General features: G+C 38.7%; 1 protein-coding gene across 1 annotated transcript; it reads left to right on the plus strand.

The window, feature by feature from the left end:
- Positions 1-2968: 2968 nt before the first annotated feature.
- LOC141632395 (uncharacterized) lies at positions 2969-4521 on the plus strand. The gene is made up of 2 exons (XM_074444946.1): positions 2969-3211; positions 3793-4521. The coding sequence occupies exons 1-2, from the start codon at positions 2969-2971 to the stop codon at positions 4519-4521; spliced, it is 972 nt and encodes a 323-aa protein (XP_074301047.1).
- Positions 4522-23131: the final 18610 nt, after the last annotated feature.

A 23131-nucleotide genomic window follows, 5' to 3' on the forward strand; every position in this document is an offset into this window, starting at 1 on the left:
GCTGCGGTTACCATTGATATGCGATGCAAGTATTGTGATAAGTTATGCATAGCAGGTAGAGTGCTACTGCCAGTTGTGCAAGAGAATTGGTGACGCACACTTGTCGAGGACAAGTGGGAGATTGTTGGAGTAAGTGTCCCCGACAATAATGCGATCACAATTGTTGATCATATTGATCACATATTTAAATCTCATACCAAGAATACGAAAGAGATGATACATTACATATATAGTCAACTGGTCCACACATATCGGTAATGATTGGCTGGCTAGAGTTTGACATTACTGTCGTGCGACGGTGGTGATCAGTTGATCCCTTGAGGTCACACCTAAAGTTCGATTCCCTTAATTGAAAAGGTTAATTAATTGTATGACGATACAGATTAATTAATTCCTTAAAATTGAACAAATTATTATAAGAGAGAGAAATGACATCTTATTATAATGTGATTAAATGAGATTTCATTTAGTAATTTAAGAAGTTATATTACTAAAATTAATCGGTGTTTGCGAAACACGCGAGATTAGAATGATAAGTTAGTTATAATTACAAGATATTATAAATTATACTTACTAGTAATTAAATGACCATTTTATGAGAAAGTAATTTTAAATTATTAGTCAATTTGTTAAATATGATTTATTTAATTTGTAAATGATATTTAATTTGTTACATATGTATTTTAAATTAATATATGACATAAGACATGTCACATGTCACATGACATACAATTGTACAATTGACAAAAATAAAATGGACTCCATATTACACACATAAACCGAAATTGGTGCGCATTGTGAGATGTTTTGTCTTTTTCCATTTGTCTTATTCATTTGTCCTATATGGTTGATAGTGACATGACTATGGACAAAGGCTTACACATTTGTCTTGTGAAGACAAAAAAGAAAAAGAATTATGGTCTATAGAACATAAGAGGCCACCGGTTTTTGTAAGTGGATATAGAGTGTTTTTCCTCATTTTTATTCATTCTTACATATTTTTATGAAAATACCTCTCTCTCTCTCTCTCTCTCTCTCTCTCTCTCTCTTGTTCTTCATAAAAGTCCCTTTTATGAATCTAATTTGGATGAATCAATAACTAATAATACTAGTAGTAGTATATGAGTATTAGTAATCAATTTAAGGTAAACCACATTACAAATATCTAGTACATGTTAGTTTGTGGAATTAAGGGATAGTCTTGGGTGCTACTAATTGGAGGGCTTCTATTTTGAAGTTATGAATGTTCATCCAATATTGTAAAGCTCAAGAACTAACAAGAAGGAGATCTTGTTGGTGCCCATTTGACCGAAATTTTAATGGTGAGAAATTGATTTTGTTATCTCTTCTTTTTAGTTTGCATGCATAAGATCTAATTTAAATTTATGACTAAATTAAATTTGAAACATATATGAATATGTTGTATAATGAGATATAGATTTCTAACAGCTAAAAGGAACAATATTTGGGCTCGGATATGAGCCCAATGAAAAAGATCTTTCGGCAAAGAAGAAGAAATCGGTTGAAGGCCGAAAAATCAAAATGAAGCCATACCTATTGACGCTAAATGGGTATTTCGTGAGGGCCGGAGAAAATGAATCATGTTTGGACTTTCCCGAACCCATTTACGTCTGGAAGAATAAAAGGATGGGTTCTGGAATTGAAATATTCCAAGGCTGTTACTACATCCTCGAAGACGTGCTAGCCGTAGCACCAGAAAGGATCGATTCGACCCCTATCGAAGATGGGGTGGCATTGGGTCTCCTTTTTGGACAAGAATGAAAGAGGGTAACACTGAGCGAAGGCTTGGTTAACATGATCCTTCGAAGTGACAGGTTCGATCCAGCTACCCTCACCATCGATGTAGATCCTAAGAGGACTATTTCTGGATGGCGGAAAACTGTTAAATGGACCGACAATAGAGGACTCCTCTTCAAGTTGACTACGAGAGAAGGAGAAATGTTCAAGGTGGATGATGGTTCCAAGTCTGAATCTGAGTCTCAGTCCGAGTCTGATAAGAGTTCTAAGTTTGAGTCTAAGGAGTCAGGTGTTGAAGCCACCCCCTCCCAAGTATTTCCTTTTAATGCACCCCTTTCTAATTCCGGTATCCTGGGGCCTGTCTCAAGTACCTCTGTTGTCTCGCCACTGACCTCTGATCAGTTGCCTCAAATGCTAGCGCATTTCATGCAGTTTCAAATTAATAATAATAAGATGAACCAATTTTCTTACGACTTGTTTTATTTACATTGCAATTTAATTTTTGAAAATTATTGTTTTAGTAGTGACATTGAGAATGAGGCCGAAGGCGAGCAGGTTGAAGAAGAAGAAGAGGAGATAGAACCACCTCCACAATTGGTTAGAGGGTTAAAAGAGTATGACCTAATAAACTCGGTGATCGAAGATATCGAAACTATCAAATAGGGAACCAACCTAGAACCACAGGAGCTTAAGATAGGAACTAGCTTAGATCCCTTAGAGAGACAAGGGTTCATTGACCTGCTGATTGAGTTCAAAGATATTTTTGCATGGTCTTACAAAGACATGCCGGGAATTGATAGGGAAATTGCAGAGCACAGGATCCCGATCAAACCAGGGTTCAAACCAGTAAAGCAAAAGCTACGCAAAATGCGTTCGGAGTGGTCTTTAAAGGTTAGGAAGAAATCGATAAACAACTCAAAGCCGGGTTCATCAAGGTGTCAGATTATTTGGATTGGTTCGCCAATGTAGTGCCAGTACCGAAAAAAGATGGTAAGGTTCGCATGTGCGTGGACTTTCGGGATCTGAAAAAGCTAGTCTGAAGGACGTCTTTCCATTACCTCACATCGATATCTTGGTTGACAATACGGCAAATCATGCATTACTATCATTCATTGATGGATATGCTGGTTACAATTAGATAAAAATGGCTGAGGAGGACATGCATAAGACAGCGTTTACGTCACAATGGCGAACCTAGTGTTACACAGTAATGCCTTTCGGTTTGATAAATGTCGGGGCGACGTACCAGAGAACGACAACGACGTTGCTACATTATATGATGCACAAAGAAGTTGAAGTTTATGTCAATGACATGATGGTCAAGTCAAGGGAACGTAGTGGCCATCTTGGGGCGCTACAAAATTTTTTTGAAAGATTGCGAAAGTACAACATGAGACTGAATCCGCAGAAGTGTGCTTTCGGGGTTACCTCTGGCAAACTGTTAGGTCATGTCGTTAGCCACCGTGGCATCGAAGTAGACCCATCAAAAATAAAATCCATTATTGAAATGCCCCATCCCGAGATCGAGAAAGAAATTTGAGATTTCCTGGGAAGAGTTCAATACATAAGCTGTTTCGTCGCGAAGTTGACAATGATTTGTGAGCCGATCTTTAAGAAACCGAAGGTCGGAGAACATGTTATGTGGGATGATCAGGCCGCGTTCGATAAAATAAAGGAAGTGTTATCTTTTCCACCAGTTTTAAGCCCAAAAGTAGTCAGGTTGCCGTTATCATTGTATGTAACTGTTACGGATACAACGATTGGGGTTACGTTAGCCCAAACAGTTAACAAAGAAAAAAGAGCTATTTACTACATCAGTAAAATTTCTTAGACTATGAAGTAAAGTATAAACCTCTTGAAAAGACATGTTTGGCCCTAGTCTAGGCAATGAAGAAATTAAGACATTACATGCTTAGCTACAGTGTAAGTGTCAACTCCAAAATGGATCCGATCAAGTTCTTGTTTGAAAAACCAGTGCTAAATGGAAGAATGTCGAGATGGACCCTCATGTTATCAGAGTTCAATATCAAGTAGGTACCTTTGAAAGTGATCAAGGGAAGGGCGGTTGTCGATTTCCTCACCGACAACCCAATCGAAAAAACAGAAGTCGTCGACACTTGGTCATTTTCCGACGAAGACCTGGTTCATGTCGAGAATGACATATGGGATTTGTATTTCTATGGAGCATCGAACTACATGGGATATGGAGTGGGCATTCTTCTTATCTCCCTGATAGGTGAACACTTGCTCGTGTCCATCAAGCTTGATTTCAATGTAACGAACAACGCCACTGAATATGAAGCATGTTTGCTTGGTTTACGTAGTGCTCTTGACTTGGGTGTGAAGAAGTTGTTAGTACATGGAGACTCGTCCCTTGTGATCAATCAAGTGGGTGGGTCATGGAAAATTAAGAGCCAAAGTTTGGCCCTATATCAAACCAAAATCGAAGAATTGGAAAAGTACTTCGAGGATATTCAATATGTTCACCTCCCGAGAGAAGAAAATCAGTTTGCAGATGCGTTGTCCAAGCTAGCTGCCCTGATCAACATTCCTGACCACATAGACAGTATTCCAATATATGTCGAAAGAAGATCGTCACCTGCCTATGTGAATGCAATCGATAATGCCGAGGAATGTGAAACTGAACCCTGGTACACAGCCATTTTGAAATTCAAGGAAACAGGAGAGTATCCTCCCGACCTTGACACGCGTCGGATGCGCGCCCTGCGAATGTTATCCGCCCAATTCATTAGGACCGATTGATACTGTCGTTTCGTACCAAAAATAAAATACCTAAGTACTACTAACAGAAGTCAGCGGTAAGTAGGGTCGATCTCCACAGGGAGGCGGTGTACTATCTACTTGTCTATTTATCTGTCTAATGTCACAATTGGGGGTTTTGATTGATTTAACTAAACTAAAGATTAAGGCGAGGGAAATGAATAAGAGAATTAACAGTAAGAGAAAGGAAGTATGCTAGGAGTCGGTCTACCGTGGTAGCTATCAGATCTTATACTATCGGGAATACTAAGGCGATTAGACTATTGATAAGAAGAGCTATGGTCGTCACCTTTCGGTCCTTAAACCGCCCTAGAGCGTAAACAGCTTAACTTTCGCCCTCACTACGATACCCTATTGTAATTAAGCAAGCCTTCCCTTCCAATCTTTCGATCCAGGTCAGGGTTAACTAGATTTATTGGTCTCCTGCATGCATTCATTCGACCGGATAACAATTAAATTGCCTAATACAATTCCTATCGCAAGACTAATCTATATAAGTCAGTTAAAACATTGCTACCACGGCTTCCCTAATCCTAACATACTATGGGGAATTAGTTACTCATGATAAAATAAACAAGAACAAGAATTAAAAGAGAATTAAACATTAAATTAAGAAAGAAAAGGGAAGAATTGTTACTGAAATAATGATCCGGAATAAAAAGCAAAGTAACAGTGTATCGTTCCAAGAGAAAAGAGAGAGTCAGAGTGTCTCCGGGTAAAAGGAGATGCATAAAATGACGACCTCACTCCTATTTATAAGAAATTAGGAGTTTAATTAAACCTAATGACGGAAAATAACTAAAAAGCCCACCAAATCCAATAAAAATCCACTCGATCGAGTAACTAAATCACTCGATCGAGCAAAGGCATAAAAGGAACTGGTCGATCGAAAGGAAAAATAGTCGATCGAGTACTTATTCATCCTAAACCACTCGATCGAGAAGAAGTGGCTCTCGATCGAGCAAATGGGCTCTCGATCGAATAGAAATAGTTCTCGATCGAGCACTTCTCAGCGCGTAATTCCTGCTTCGCGCACTGAACTTCAAACGGCTGCCATTTCTTCGTTACTTGGTCAAACAGGGTGATTCCGGTGGAATTAGAAAGCTAAAAGGACAAACTTTCATCTCCAATTGGAATCACCTTAATAACTGTTTTAGAACTAGAGATATGGCTCTTACAAGCAGGAACTAGCAAATTGAAGCACTCTCTTGGCTCGCCTAACTTCCTTACTCCAATGCGCATCTCAAAATAGCACTTTCCAAGCTCCGAGTTATCTCTTCCTCCAAATGCATGCTAAACGGACGGTAAATAGCTTGATTTCACTACTTTCGGATCCATACCTGCAAATAAGACATAATAACCCAAAGTAGCATATTCGGGGCATTTCGTAGCAATAAACCACGATAAAGGCATAGAAATACGTGCATAAAATAGGCTAAAAAGACTATATAAAATGCACGTATCAAATCTCCCCAAACCAAACCTTTACTCGTCCTCGAGTAAACTAAAATGCAACTAAAGGAACGGAAAAAGATAACTCAGTGCTAGCTACAAATGCCCACTTAAGCCAATTTAATGCAAGCAAACTAACACTTATAGCAGACAGTCAAATGCAAACGAGTTATAGGATGTTTATAATAAAGCTGAACCGTCGACCTTGCAAGACCTTTAATAATGGACTCTCACGGGTCACTCTTCTCTCATGAAGCAAAGGGTAAGCAAATGAATGTAAGAGAGAAGACGAAAAATAGTCGCTCACCTAGACTACGACCCACATAAACATGCATGCAACTAATATGATAGACAATTCTAACTACCGCACACATTCCAACCAAACAAGGTCCTGTCACAGCCAAGGGCTTACAAAGATATGGTAAAGTGAGGTAATGGGTAGGAAAAGGCAAAACATTTATGGGAATGTGGAGGTATAGGCGGCCAAGCTAGTACCTAAACAGAACCATATGAGACATATCCATTTCCAACTCAATTATAGAATAAAGCACATGCCCTTCATTTGGCATAAAATCTCACCAAACCAAACTGCAAACACTCCTCAAATGATATAAGATAGAACATAGGAGCAGAAACCGTCAACCATTTTTTTTTCTCATTTTTCTTTTCTTTTTCTATTTTTTTTATATTTCTTTTTCTTTTCTTTATTTATTTTCAACTTATCTTTCTTTTTTTTTCTTTTTTTTTATATTTCTTTTTCACGTTTTTTTTTTCTTCATCCTCCTTTTCTTCAATAAATTACCAACTCCAAATCAATATGATATGAGCCAAACTTGATACAATAGATAATATACCGCAAAACATACACTAAACTAGCTTGACAAGGCAAAGCTAAATTTGGATGTAGCTAAGGGTCAACTGCGATTTGGCTAATGTGGAGTTAGATGGGTAAAAATGAAAGAAAGGGAAATTGTAAGCACCTCCCCGCATGTGACACCAACCACTAACCCGAATGTATGAAGGCAAAAAGCAATTGAATTTCATATACGTGCAAATTGATGATACATGTTATGCAAGGAGTAACTACTCACAATCCTACATGAAACTGGTCACAAATGACACCAGTTTATAAGGCTCTAAATCTTTAGAATTTATAAGTAGGTTGCCAAAATTTCAGGTCAAGTCTATTCGTTCAGCTAAATTTAAACATTAACTCGTAGATTATGCAAAAGACAAAGCTAATAAGATAATTAATTCAATGCAAGGCTTAAGCAAAAAGACAAATGCAGTGCAATTTCATCATAGAAATCTACCGTTCCGACTCAACCTATATGCTAAAATAAACGTGAATTTTTTGAATTTCTTAAAAATTTTTAATTTTTATGGGATTTTTGGATTTTATGAAAATAAACAACGATGCAAACATAAATTAAATGTGATAACTGAAATGCAATAAAAACAAGATGCGGACAGATATGGATGCATAACCTCCCAAACCAAACCGTACAATGCCCCCATTGTACCAAAACATGGAAAGGAAATGCAAACTAAAGGATGAAAAGAGAGTAAAAGCGGAAAAACTTACAAAATGCGCGAATAAGGGGACCTCCCCAAACCGACCATGAACATGGGAGGTTGCTAAGGGCCCGAAAACCGCCTCGAAGCTAATCCAAGTCAATAACACTCGATCAAGAGGGATAGTAGCTGATCGAGTAACATGGGCATCTAAAACTGCTCGATCGACTGGAATAGTGGTCGATCGAGTGGTTCTCTAATATGCAGGTGGTCGATCGAGTACAATTGCCACTCGATCGAGTGAATTCATCAGCAAAAGTGCTCGATCGAGTAGAATGACTACTCGATCGAGTGATCCTCGGTGTAATTCCTGCAAAACGCAATAAAAATAGCCCGCAACTAACCAAAACAAGCTTAACTGAGACCGTCTATGGTATAAGAACCATTTATTACAACTGAAATTGAATAAAAAGCAGAATAAAATCGCCGGGTTGCCTCCCGGGTAGCGCTAGCTTCAGTCAGGTCCCAGCTTGACCTTCTTTTTCTTCAAGCCTATCTAATCAAATACAATCAAAACATCTCAAAGCGCGCAGGCAATAATCAAAAAACAAGCGCATGTGCTACACAGAAGAGTAAGTAGCACCAAAGTGGAATAGCAAAGTAGGAAATAAAGATATGTAAACATTTAAGTCTAACAAATTTCCTATGAGCGCTCCTAAATTTATCCAAAAAATAAAGGAGCGAGGGAGCAATTGACGATAATTTAGGGCTCCAATTCGGATTAACAATTTTAAAATGACAAGGATGGTGAGAAATTGCTAATTTATGCGTCCACATATGAGGGGGTATAGCTTTGAAAAAGGAAGCATGAATAAAACGAGGCAATTTAACAACAATAATGAAATTACCGTTTACTACCTCAGGTTGATCACTCTTAATGACGGAATCATAGATAAAAGAATTCATTACCTCTTCCGTGCTAGGAGTAATTACCGACTCAGCTGTCCTTTTGTCGCCCTCAGTGGAGTCTGTCCCGTAAATCTCAGCCTCAAGCGCATCTAACTCGGCTTTGAATAAGGGTGATTCACCATAACCGTTGTCATCGTCAAAATCGTCATCGAAATCAAGCCCAAATGACGAACCAAAGCTCCCAATGGCCAAACTACTCGATCGAGTAGAGTCTTCATTCGATCGAGCAGTTTCCTCCTGATTTCCACTCGATCGAGCAGCGATTTCACTCGATCGAGCACCTTCTCCTGGAAAATCACTCGATCGACCAATAATTGTCACTCGATCGAGTGATTCCTCCTGTACAGCGCTGAAATCCTCGCGTGGGGTAGTGAAATATGATAGAAACTCGTCATCCGAGTCATAGAGGTCATCCTCAAGATTGGGCAACACGATTTTCTCAAGGGAGAAACCGCTTTCAGCAAGGTATACCTCTTCTGGTTGCCAATTATCCGACTCAGCTGTCAACTGAGCAATTTTAGACTCCAGCTCAATGATTTGAGCATCCGCACGTCTATCACTCTCTTGCCTCACTCGATCATAATTCTGCACTTGAGATGCAAGTATCTCCATTAAAGACCTCAGCTCTGCAACCTCTTCTTCTTGTATCTCACGGTTAACCGAGCAATGTAAGTTTCGAGCTTTTCAAGTCGCGAAGAAGTGTGTCTATCATGATCTTGCCTCTCTCGGTCACGATCTTGCAATTGAGATGCAAGTGTCTGCGATAACGATTTCAGCTCCGCAATCTCTTCTTCTTGTATCATCGAGGATCTTGTTGCGGTGGCCATTGATAGGGTGGATGTGGCGGCACAACTACGGCATTGTGCTCGTGCAGAACCACATCTCCCGAAGTAGATCACCCGTCCCATATAATGGGACATCGGTGATGGGTCAAAGGTACTCAAGCCTTCCCTTTGATCAAGTTTTTCACCTAGAACTGTCTAGGTAGTACCTGTAAGGCCTATCAAAACAAGACTCAAGGGAAAAGATTAAAAGCGACTTCAAGGGATAAATCCTTGAAGCCAAAAAACAGATAAAATTAAACAAATAAATAAATAGATTGCCTCCCCGGCAACGGCGCCAAAATTTGATACTGTCGTTTCGTACCAAAAATAAAATACCTAAGTACTACTAACAGAAGTCAGCGGTAAGTAGGGTCGATCTCCACAGGGAGGCGGTGTACTATCTACTTGTCTATTTATCTGTCTAATGTCACAATTGGGGGTTTTGATTGATTTAACTAAACTAAAGATTAAAGCGAGGAAATGAATAAGAGAATTAACGAAAGAGAGAAAGGAAGTATGCTAGGAGTCGGTCTACCGTGGTAGCTATCGATCTTATACTATCGGGAATACTAAGGCGATTAGACTATTGATAAGAAGAGCTATGGTCGTCACCTTTCGGTCCTTAAACCGCCCTAGAGCGTAAACAGCTTAACTTTCGCCCTCACTACGATACCCTATTGTAATTAAGCAAGCCTTCCCTTCCAATCTTTCGATCCAGGTCGGGGTTAACTAGATTTATTGGTCTCCTGCATGCATTCATTCGACCGGATAACAATTAAATTGCCTAATACAATTCCTATCGCAAGACTAATCTATATAAGTCAGTTAAAACATTGCTACCACGGCTTCCCTAATCCTAACATACTATGGGGAATTAGTTACTCATGATAAAATAAACAAGAACAAGAATTAAAAGAGAATTAAACATTAAATTAAGAAAGAAAAGGGAAGAATTATTCTTAAATAATGATCCTAATAAAAAGCAAAGTAACAAAGTGTATCGTTCCAAGAGAAAAGAGAGAGTCGAGTGTCTCCGGATAAAAGGAGATGCATAAATCGACGACCTCACTCCTATTTATAAGAAATTAGGAGTTTAATTAAACCTAATGACGGAAAATAACTAAAAAGCCCAAACCGTCAAGAAAATCCACTCGATCGAGTAACTAAATCACTCGATCGAGCAAAGGCATAAAAGGAACTGGTCGATCGAAAGGAAAAATAGTCGATCGAGTACTTATTCATCCTAAACCACTCGATCGAGAAGAAGTGGCTCTCGATCGAGCAAATGGGCTCTCGATCGAATAGAAATAGTTCTCGATCGAGCACTTCTCGACCATGTAATTCCTGCTTCGCGCACTGAACTTCAAACGGCTGCCATTTCTTCGTTACTTGGTCAAACAGGGTGATTCCGGTGGCATTAGAAAGCTAAAAGGACAAACTTTCATCTCCAATTGGAATCACCTTAATAACTGTTTTAGAACTCGAGATATGGCTCTTACAAGCAGGAACTAGCAAATTGAAGCACTCTCTTGGCTCGCCTAACTTCCTTACTCCAATGCGCATCTCAAAATAGCACTTTCCAAGCTCCGAGTTATCTCTTCCTCCAAATGCATGCTAAACGGACGGTAAATAGCTTGATTTCACTACTTTCGGATCCATACCTGCAAATAAGACATAATAACCCAAAGTAGCATATTCGGGGCATTTCGTAGCAATAAACCACGATAAAGGCATAGAAATACGTGCATAAAATAGGCTAAAAAGACTATATAAAATGCACGTATCACCGATGATGGACAATTGTACAAGAAGATGACCCCAGGTGTTTTGCTGCGATGCATCGATAAACCGATAGCTGAAAAGGTTATGGAGGAAGTCCATGACGGTGAATGTGGGCCACACATGAATCTCCATATGTTAGTCCGTAACATCATAAGGCTTGGTTATTATTGGACAACAATAGAAACAGATTGTTGCAAGTATGTAATGCACTATCACAATTGTTAAATATTTGCAAATGTGCAGCATGCGGCACCTTCTATAATAAACACCATGACGTCACCCTGGCCATTTTCAACCTGGGGAATCGACATCATTGGAAAATTAAACCTATCAGGAACTGGAGGGCACTTTTTTATCCTTGTTACAATTGACTACTTCACGAAGTGGGTAGAGGCTAAGTCTTACAAAGTGCTAAAAGCGAAGCAAGTAGTACATTTCATTCAGAATGACATCATTTGCCGGTATGGAGTACCATATGAGTTCATCAGCGATCATGGAACCCATTTTCAAGTTGAGGCTGCAGTTATACTTGAAAAGTATAAAATCAAACATCACAAGTCATCACCATACCGACCACAGACGAATGGTGCGGTAGAGGCTGCTAATAAAACAGTTACAAACATTTTGAGGAAGATGTCTGACAACTATAGGGAGTGGCTGGAGAAGATACCATTCGTATTATGGGGGTATGGAACTTCAATCAGCACAACCATGGGAGCAATCTCGTATTACTTGGTATATGGAATGGAAGCGGTTTAACCAGTTGAGTTGGAAGTACCATCCCTAAGGATCCTACTGGAAAGCCAGGTTCCTGAAGCAGATTGGGTTCAAGCAAGATATGATTCACTAGTCGTGCTCGACGAGCGGCGTTTGAATGCGCTGTGTCATATCCAACTCTACTAGAAAAGGATATAGAGAACTTTTAATAAGAAGGTGAAACCACGAGGGATCAACGAAGGAGACTTATTTCTCAAGTCGGTTAGAGCTCTGTTACCTATTGACCCTTGGGGTAGTTTAAACCAAATTGGGCAGGCCCTTATTTGGTAAAGAAGATTTTTTCAGGAGGCATTGTTCGATTAACAGATTTGGATGGGAATGACTTCACAAATCCTACGAATTTGGACCAATTGAAGAAATACTATTCTTGAAGACCTCATTCTCAAATGTTATAAAACGATTTTTAAATTGCAAATGTTTTTAGAATAAGTTGTGAGTTGTTTGTTAACACTGCATGAAATATTTTATGTGAGAACTACGGAGTCGGTTTGATTATGTTGCAAAGCAGATACGTAAGCAACTGTTAGTTAATAGTACAACCGAAACATGTAAAACAAAAATGAAATTTTTGATGCAGTAAACTGGGAATTTCTAATAAATAATAGGTTTTTATTTATTCTAAATTCCGGGCGAAGCCCTTTACAATATTTTATTCCGGGCAAAACCCATCACACACCACTAAAAAACGAAAGTACGAAAATAGTAATAGTAATCGTAAATAGTAATGTCAAAGTGTGGATGTGGGGATTTGATCGCAATCCACAGGTTTGAAAATCGTTTGGAGTCGCCACCAAATTTAAGGAAATTTGGGAACCATTTTGAAAACGAGATTTGAGTTCGTTGTTGAAAGTACGTGGTGAGAAGTTCGTTAATAAAACACCCACCCGCCCGTTGTAATAACGGCCTCTACTAAGGACTACAATGGCTAATAGGACAAAACTACGTTTCGTTGTAAAAGAATGCAAAACATCATTTTGATCCTACCATGTGAGATTGGTTTCTAATCATTTAATGCATCTAATCTACTTTGTCTAAGTGATTTAGCATGTGAGGTTGATTTGAACTATACTAACAAGCATTCAGAAGCATGTCTTAGATGGGAATGGGGGAGCCGTTGGGGAACTAACTATTACAACCCAGACGATTCTCGTCGACTCGATTTGCAAAAAATTGAATTAAAGATACAACTCGATCTAAATACAATTGCAAAGACACGATACTTGTGTCACGCTTAACACGCCTACATAGGCCTCGAAAAATGTTCCAATGATGAGGCCATGGCTCACATAGGACTTCGTCCGTAGCTTCATCATTGTTTTGCGCACTCACTTCAATTTAATTGATTAAATAGTTCAATTTAACCAACTAAAGCAAAGGTTTTGTAAAATCATTTTAACTCAAAATAAATTACTTACTAGACCCATATTTTAAAGTACAAATTACATTGCTTGAATTAATTACAATAATTACAACGATTAAATTACAATAACAATTGAAATAAAACCGCAATAATTAAATAAAACAAAATAAACAAGCTAAAATTGGCACGAAGGCCGAGGCATCATACGGCCAAAACAGGTGGTCAACATTGACTATTCTAGTCATAGAGTGCAATGAATCGGATGCTAAGCATGCGCATCTCAACTAGCGAGAAATCGTCATAAGAAAAGATGAATTCATTTAAATTCTTTAAAGAAATTCATTTAAATTGTCCTATGTCGGGTTTTGTATGACCCGTGAATGTCTAATTCATTTAACATACTTTCTACATATTAATTAGGCCATGTTGCAATTTAACAATAATAAACGATTCAAATAACATACATGCATCATTAATCAAATAAAACAAGTCTAACATGTGAATTAATCTAGTTATTTCATAATTAAAATTAAAACAAAATATTAAACATGTGAGAACAAAATAAACTAACTAAAATTTCATTTTAATTAATTTAAAACATGTTATCGTCTACAATTAGGAAATTGTTTCATTTTATAAACTAAACATGTGATATCTAATTAACATGTTTTCGTCGTAAAATAAAAACAAGCATATGATTAGCGTACTATTTATTCTAAACAGCAATTAACCATCATTAATATCATAATTACAAAACATATTAACTAACATGAGATGATAATTAAAAGACGAAGAAAAAGCGATTAAAAAAGGCCTTAGGCCGAGACAAACACGAGCAAAAGAGGAAGGAAAGAGACAGGATTTTGTGCACCCTCAACTTACATGTAAACTTGGACACCACTCGGGATCCCATATGCAAGCTTTGCTTAGAAGGCGCGCTTTCAATGATCGTAAAACAAATTTCAAAACAATTTAACGAAAACAATTTAGAAAAACAAACAAACTTTCTCGCGTAAAAGGCACTTCGTGCAACGATTTTCAAATGAAGATTGTGACTTCGTTTCTTACTCAAATCTGAATCTGAAAGATGTTCTGGAATCCTTAGACTCCAAAGATTCTAACTTTAGCAAAAAAAATAGAAGAAAAAGTACTTTGAAATGATTGAAAATGTGTGAGAACAGGCGCCGTTCACACGAGTTCAGAAAAAAGCGATTTTGTTGTACTTCCGTACAATGATTTTCAAACAACGATTGTGACTTCATTTCGTGCTTAAATCTAAATATGAAAGATGTTCTGGAATCCTTAGACTTCAAAGATTCAAAATTTAGCAAGAAAAATAAGTAAAAATGATTTAAAAACAATAAGAATTGGATGAGAATAGTGGCTGTCCAAAACGCGGGAAAACACAAACAAGAGAGCAAATCGATGCTCTAATGCTTGTCTAATCCTTTGTATGAACTTTTTACTTTGTTTCTGTGTATGAGAAGAGTTTAGGGCAGCTTTCTTACGGGTGACCGATGGTAGTTTGCTAGGGCTTTGAGCCGTGTTGAGTGTTGTGGTTTTTTGCCTCTTTCTCCGTCGTGTTTTATGGTGTGTGGGTGTTGGTTTATATAGGAAATGGGGTAGGGGTGCTAGGGTTAGGTCATATAGCTAGTGTAGGGTTGGCTTGTGGAAGGGAAAAGGGAGTTGGACGAGAATAAGGAAGGTGGAGGTGGATATGTTGGTTATGGAAAGAGATAGAGATAGGTAGATTATTTCGGTTATGGGAGGATTGTGTGAGCTGGTTATGGTGAGGAAATATCTTCCTTTTCTTGGGGAATAATCAAGGAAAGATAGGGAAGGGAGTAGGGGTTGGATAGAGCTTCAAAATGGACTCGGGGGGTCTCTGTTTTGCCGCGCAAAACAGGGTACAGGTGTGGGGTTTTTGGGTGGGTTTTGGTGTGGGTTTGGTTAAGGGTTTGGGCTAGGTTGGGTGTTGGGTTGATAGGTGAGGTGGGAGTGTGGTGTTGGCTGGGCTCGGTTGGTGTTTGGGTGGTGTATGGGTGCGAGTTGGGCTCGAGAAAAACAGGGGGAAGGGGAGTTTTTGGTGTCGGGTTTGGGGTGGAAAAAGGGAAGGGAAAGGGTTCTGTTATAGGGGCTCAAACCCAGAACCTTGGGGGGAATGGGTTGTGTCAAAGTAAGCCTCAAAACTTGTGTCGAAATCCGTCCAAAAATCGAGCATAAAATCGTCTTAAAACGAGCTTTAAACCGTTTAAAAAACTCGTTAAAAACCGCTTTGAAATTAACTTTTCAAATTAAAAATAAAGCGATAAAATAAAACTGTCACATATCTTATTTCAAATAAATTAAAATAAAAACTTTGAACAATAATTTATTTTTTAAATAAATTATAAAAGCTTAAATTTTAAATAAACTTGAAAATATAAAAACCGATGAAATTTCATTTATTTCAAAATAATTTAAATTTCATTTAAATTATAAGATCGTCAAATAACGCTTGTCCCGCATCACTAAAGGATATCCGCTAACGACTGATGTAAGTAAACATGTGTCCTATCATCATCAGGTGTTTTGTCGCGGTTTCTGTAAATTCCAATATCGACGGATACGGGTATCTACAGATCCCCCACTTTGATTGAGGCTTGGACAAGGCGAAAGTCAAAGTATACCCCATGTCCCTCTCGACCTGAGGATTCCGCGGGTCATTTAGACTTGCGTATGTAAGCTCGCCAGCCATAAGAAGAGATCATATCTGAAACTTTGTTGGAGATGGATTCTTGCTTCTATTGCATCAAATCATCACTAATTTCTATTAGGGTTCTATAATATTGAGAGAGGAGAATACTATAAGCTATTCTAATTTCTAAGGTAAAAATTGTGTAGTGTCTAATATAAGGTGTCCTTATATACTAGTATTTAATCTAATAATATTACTAATAATAATAATAATAATAATAATTATAATAATAATAATAATCTAATAATAATAATAATAATAATTCTAATAATGTTAATAACAAAAACATCGACAAAACAAAACCAAGACATCGACATTCAAACTTTGAAACAGGGATTTGCGCAGGGGACTTCTGCAGGCCAGCCGGCCGCCGGCCTGGGCACCGGTAGCAAGCCCATTAAAGAAAGGGGAAGAACTAAATGGGTGTGCGTTGTATGCCGGCTAGCCGGCAGAAGGGCTACCGGTAGAGTGCATAGAATTGATGCGAGATGCTGGATTGCGTGTTGCGTGCCGGTAGCCCGGCTGCCGGTGGCTATGACCGGTAGCAAGAACTTCACAAAAAGGAGAGAAATTGAGTGTGTGCCTGCCGGTGGGTTGATTCGGTTGCCGGTTGGCCGGCAAAGAGCACAGGGGAGGCGCGCGAGGGCCTTAAATGGGAAGAAATGCGGGCTGGTGCTGCTGGTTGGTGCCGCCGTGGTGGTTGTTGGTGGATGGCGGTTCTGGGCTGGCTATGATGGGCTGATGTGGTGGTCGTAGGTGAGGTCCACGGTGGCCGAATGTGGTTAGAAGGTGCAGTTGAAGATGGGTTGATTTATGGTTGTTGTTTGTTGATGTCGATGGACAAGAGGTATATGGGAGGTCGTGGTGGCTTCCGCGGTGGTCAATGGTGGTTATGGGAGGTTGGGTTTTGAAGTTGGAATTGGGAGGATGTTAGTGGTGGTTATGGGTGGCGCCCATGGTGGATGGAGGTGGCTGTTGCGGTGGTTGAAAGATGGTCGCATGAAATGGTTGTAATTGTATGTTTGTGGCTAGGGGTGGAGGAAGGGTTCGTGGTGGCTATTGTGGTGGTCCATGGTGGTCGTGGATAGTTGGGATGTAATGTTGGAAGTGGAAGGTGGTCAGTGGTGGTGAGTGGTGGCTGCCAAGGTGGCCGGAGGTGGTAGTAAAAGCTCAGCAAAGACTGTCTGAAATTAGCAGCTGCTCCTTTACTTAGTTTATTTTTCCATGATTTAGCCTATTTTCACCTCCGCCATTTCTTCTCATAATCCCGTCTTGCTCTTCCGCCTCACTTTCCCGTCTTGCATTCACATTAAATTAATATAATAATAATAATACTAATATTATACATAAATACAATTAATTATTAATTATAAACTAATATGACTAATTATTATAAATTAGTAATTAAATAAGCTTTTTAGACATTTAAGGACACAAAATCAAGTCGGAATAAGGTATAAATGCGGGGTAAAATACGACTAAAATGCTACTTATTAAATCTCCCCACACTTAAACCTTACTCGTCCTCGAGTAAGCTCATTAAATTAAACTAAGACCCGTAATATAAAAGGACTAGATAAACTAATAATATTTGATGAAAGGCAATTAACGGGCCTGCTCCTTCCCTTCAACTCACACCGAAACACAATGACGTATGCATTCCGATGCAAGGGAAGTAGGGGCTTGCGGAAAACTTTTGACACACCCAACATTAAGCACGTAATCAATCATAAGATGCATCAATCGAAAAGTCAAACCACTTTCCTCATCTAAGCGGCCGTTTTGCTTCAAAATTGAAAGGTCTAGGTTAGGTGAAACCGTCTCAAAACCTCAACGAGGTGCCTGTAATACTACGGTTTTCTATGTATATGGGTACTCTATCGAGTGGGGCTTACTCTGACGAGTGAATATGTTTTTATACGAAACAGTAGTTTGTCTGATGGGTACTCGATCGAGTATGTGTGGCACTCGATCGAGTAAGGGGCACTCGATCGAGTAAGTTACTTACTCGATAGAGTAAGTGAGTCTTCTGGGTTATTTTAGCCGGGTTTTGTTAATAACGCGTGATTAATATAAAAGGATTTCCGCGACCTTTCTTAATCAGTTTTTACTTTTCTAAAACAATTCAGGAGAGAAAAAGAGTTACGTTGTTCTCCTTTTTCGCGTTGTTAACAAATCCCAAGAGCTAGGATCGTCAGATCGTCTTATTCTTTACACCGTTGAGTTCGTCGCATCAAGGGTAAGATTCTTGTATAATGTTTATAGGGATTCGTTGAGTTTGTTCAAAACCCTAATTGGGTAATTTGGGGGTTTTGGGTGTTGATTGGCTTAGTAGTAATTGCATGATTGTATATGTGTTTATAGGAGGAGATTTCGTAGAAGAGCATTTTGATTAGCTGCTTGTGTTGGTCTTGTGATGGCTTTGTTCAGGTAGGGTTTCCCTACTCAGTATTGGCTACATAATGTGTGGTGATTGTTGTTGTGATTATTGGTTAATTATATTGTTGGTTGATTTTGACGGTTGTTGGCTATATATTGTTGATTGATTGTGTATCTGTCTGTCTGTCTTCGAGGCGTGTCCCTGGCTGAGTGGAGTCACTTGTGGGAGTGGCTTCACGCCCATGTCGCCTTCTGTGGAACCCGCCACAGAAGGGATGTGCACATTAATGGACGTGGGTTTATTGCTCGATGGAGATGAGCGGAGATTTGGTGGGTACGGCTGCGGTCCCCCACTGGCGGTGTGGAGTATCTGTTGCGATGGGTACTCTGGCAGGGCTACACACTTTAGTGTGTAGTCAGTTACGTAGAGATTGTTCATGAAGACCGGGGTTTGATGTGACGATTGTGCTGTTTGGTCATTGTTGTATTGTATCTTGTTTTGTGTAATTAGTACTGACCCCGTTTAAATGTTTTAAAAACAGTGGTGATCCATTCGGGGGTGGTGAGCAGTTATTAAGCAGGTATGAGCTAATGCGTATGGGATAATGGGGAGGAGTCACCACGATGCAGTTTAGAAGTCTTCCGCTTTGTCTGATAGTTTTATAGTCTTTTGACAGTATACAGTTTTGGAGAACTTGTATCTCTTTATCAGTTTTGGTTTTTGGCATGTAATCACGTTAAACGTTATTTACTATTTAAGTATGTTTCTTTATTGACTGATGATTATCATTGCCTCGCGTAACCGAGATGGTGACGTTCCTATACCTGAGTGGTCCTGGTAAGGCACTTGGAGTATGGGGGTGTCACAATGTGGTATCAGAGCGACGATCTTGAAACCTGTAACCAATGAATCTAATGAACATAGGGTGTCAAAATAAAATGAACCCGGGTAGAAGTTGTAGGAGCTAATACAAAGACTTCGGAGACGTCCTAAAGTCGCGAACTCGCCCTACAATTTTGAACCGGGTCACCATGGGATATGAGTCGGGATCGCTATGTGTTTATTTTATGAATTGTGTACCTATATAGTGATGTGTGGCATGAATCAATGTGATTTTGTATGTTGTTGGTTGAAATCATGTTGAATGATAGTTGGTTTACAATGTTGGTTGGAATTGTTGGAAAAGTATATGAGAATGATGGATGATGTGGTGGAAAAAGGAAGTAGTTTATATATGAATATGTGATGAATAATGTATTGCAGGATGAATTATTTATAATGTGGCAAACTTAGTAACATGAAATTAGGCGATGTGATATGGTTATACATGATTTTGTTCCGTAAAGTTATACAATAAAGCTGTATACTATAGGCATGCGTTAGATAAAGTGTATGATGGATGATGGTCAATGTTGCTTAAAAATATGATTTCATGATTTAAGCATGTTTATATGACTGAAGTGGATTTTTATAATGTTGATATGTTAGTAACACATGAATGGGAATTTTATGTTATATATATTGTCATTGTTTTTATGTAAGGTTATAGAATAAAAGCATGTGGGCATTACATGAGTGGTAAGTTGAATAATGTATACGCATGATGGAAGTTGTTGTTTGGCTTTTGTAAATAGTAACATGTGGTTAGGGATACTGGTCTTATGAGTATTGAGTTGTTTTTGTTTACCTTGTTGTCGGTTAAGTTGTTTGGAAATAAAATCAAGTAGTTGTGTTTATGATTATAGAGAGGTTGCCTTTAAACTGTTGTAACATGAGATGTATATATGATTTTGATTTGATTCCAATTGGAGGTGATAGCTTGTTCTGTTACGATTCCAACGATAGGTCACATGCCCAAATCGACTAAGAAACGAGTGAGTTATGATCATTTTACGAAAATTGGACAGTGCTGAGAAATGCGTAGGGTACTCGATCGAGTGGCCATTACTCGATCGAGTGCACCTCTTGTTACTCGATCGAGTAACCCTTACTCGATCGAGTAACCCTGGTAATTTTTTATACGTGTCTCCGACTTTCACCTACTCGATCGAATAGGCTATTCACTCGATCGAATAGTCTGTACTCGATCTAGTGACCCCTTTTTTGAGTCATATGCTTACCTTTTTACTTCGTTGCATATTATGTTTAATTCAAAGTTGTTATATTGTTTCTTTATGCATTGTTTTACGTATGTATTGGTCCTGATATGTAAGTTATCCAATCTTATGATGTAAGGAGTGTCACCTATGATGAGTATGAGTTCGGTGGGAAGACATGAGTTATATGTGGTTGTGATAGATAGTGGAAAAAGAAAAGGAAGATCGTTATGGCTTAATTGAGACATAGAGCATGTTTTATGTGATGAGATGAGTGATAAAATTGTGTGTTGAGTAACGTGAAAGTAAGTGAATATGGGGAAGGGATGATGTGAGTCTAAGGAACATGAGAATGAAAGGATTGAAAGTAAGGATGTGGATAGTGGCAACTTGAGTTGTGTAAAGAATTATGGAGGGAGATGGTTAGGAGTCGTGTGAGTTAAGAATATATATAGTGAAAGTTCGTTTTAAAGGGGGTTGAGAAGAGTGGTATATAGTGAACTTTGTGGAGACATGTCGCGAGGTGGATTTGTAGATAGTGAGTGAGTTTGGGAGATTTGGTTTATTAAGAGGTGAAAATACTGTGTGATTTCCTTGGGCAATTAACGGTATGAAATGAATTTTGATTTCTAGAGATGTACAAAGGAGATGCAATTGTTTGAACAGTGAGCGTTGATTTTATGGATAGATTAGTGGCAAGTGTGAGTGATAGTGTAATAAGAGAAGATCCATGGTAAGAAAGAGTGAGATGATATCGATATGAAATAATGGGATTTGAGTTTTGAAGCGATGAGAAGGTAATTGGAGCACTAAAGGGGTTAGGTAGAAGTAATAAGGAGTTGAGCTATTAAATGGTATTGCTGAGTATAAAGAGAAAAGAAGGATAAAAGTAAGCTGAGAAAAATGTTCACCGGAGTTATATGATATAAAAGTATGGAACCGTCGAGATGTATGATACTATCAAGAGTAAGTGAGTTAATGGTTTTACAGAAGTTTCAGGACAACATGATTAATCATGAGTTTCGAGGAATTAAGGGAGTATGAAGTTGGTGGAGTATTTGCACGATACGAGATTTTTGGTGGAGAGTTAGATGACGATACAAATAAGGATAGTATTGGGAATAATGTTGAGGTAATTTTGGTTGATGGATTTGATGTTCGTTATTTGGGATGTTAACCAAAGATTGGAAAGAAACCGTGATGTTTAGAGATGAGTGTAAGAGGCTTTATGTCTGAACAATGGTGGTGTTGAGGTGTTGTCACTAGTGGTTAAGGGCGATGATGAGTAGGAAATATAGCCATTTTAAAGAGGTTGATTTTTTAGAGACCAGATTGATAGGTATGGTTGTGAGGAAGTATAAGATATGGGCATATGGCTATAGGAGGCGGTTGCTAGTAGTTGAGTAGTAATGGTATGGTTATACTTGGCATGAGGTGATGGTTATGCGTATGGGGAAATATGTTATGAGGGGCATATGAGTTAAGCTGGGGGGATAAGTAACCTTTATCGAGTGGTAACTTACGTGATCAGGATTGACTAGTTGGATGTGATTATGGGTCTATGATGTGTATAAATGTTTGTGTGAGGTTCTGACCTCACGAGAAGCGGTATGGTGTGATAGTTATAAAGTTGTTATATGAATGCTTGTGATATATGTTGGGTACGACAATCTAATGGAATGAGGTTCAAAAGGTAATAATTTGATTGATCTAGCATGGATAGTTAAAATCGTATGTGTATTGGTGATACATGTTTATTCCGTGAAAAGGTATGGATGATATGCATGAGATTCTTGTATGTTTATTCCGTATAATATGTTGTATTATGATCTAGTAAAGCCGTTTTGAGTAAATTATCTTGTCCGGAAAGTTATACCGAGTCAGTGTTAATGGGAATTGTATGTGGTTGTGATGTCTATCGATGTGGTTGTTTTGCCTCGGGTGGTGATCCAGGCACGATACTTCGTGTTGTGATACAGGTGTTTTTGCGCTGCGGTGCGGCTGTTGGTGGCGGTGTTGCGATGCCGTCACCGGTTGTGGTGGAGTAGGCGGGGTGATTATGATACGAGTTTTCGAAAGTACATACCAGCTATACCTAGATTGTTATTTTGTTTGCTGTTGTTCCTTGTGATTTTCGGTTGGACATGTAGACTGTTGTTTTGTTTATTGATGTTTCTTACCAGTTTCAGCTTGGGTGTGAGGGTAGAGTATGATATGGGAGGGAGTTGTGTATGTTTTTGCTGCCAGCATGGTATAGCAATATTCTGTTAATGGGACACAGTGTGAGTGGTTGTTATAGTAATTTTGATCTTGTTTTAAGATGAGGCATTTGTAGACATAGTAATGGCAAGTGAATAGTGGAACATGTGTCGTACTGATCTGAGAGCTGCAAGTGGTTTATAATCTTTTGTTGAGACAATGAGTGTAAGGTGTTAGGAATTAGTGTCATGTTAAGTTATGTATGAGTTTTGCAGTAATGAAAGAAAAGAATTTGAGGATCTAGTGTGAGTGTACGTAACAAGTGTGGATCGTGAGTTAGGCTTTTGGCGATAGGTGTTTTATATAGAGAGGTATGTTGTGTTGCGGTAATGTGGAAGAGTTGGAGTGTTGGTTATGCTAAAGATTTTGTGGTATTGGTTAGATGGAGTGCAGAATGAATTGAAGTATGAGAACTGTTTAAGTAAGAGAGCCTTGGAAATA

The sequence above is a fragment of the Silene latifolia genome, chromosome Y, assembly GCF_048544455.1.
Source record: "Silene latifolia isolate original U9 population chromosome Y, ASM4854445v1, whole genome shotgun sequence".
NCBI lineage: Eukaryota > Viridiplantae > Streptophyta > Magnoliopsida > Caryophyllales > Caryophyllaceae > Silene > Silene latifolia.

Bases quoted from the DNA above. Each gene is read 5' to 3' on its own strand.
- LOC141632395 (XM_074444946.1), top strand. From the start codon at position 2,969: ATGCCTTTCGGTTTGATAAATGTCGGGGCGACGTACCAGAGAACGACA. The intron at 3,212-3,792 runs GTTAGCCACCGT...AATATCAAGTAG, and splicing joins GCAAACTGTTAGGTCATGTC to GTACCTTTGAAAGTGATCAA.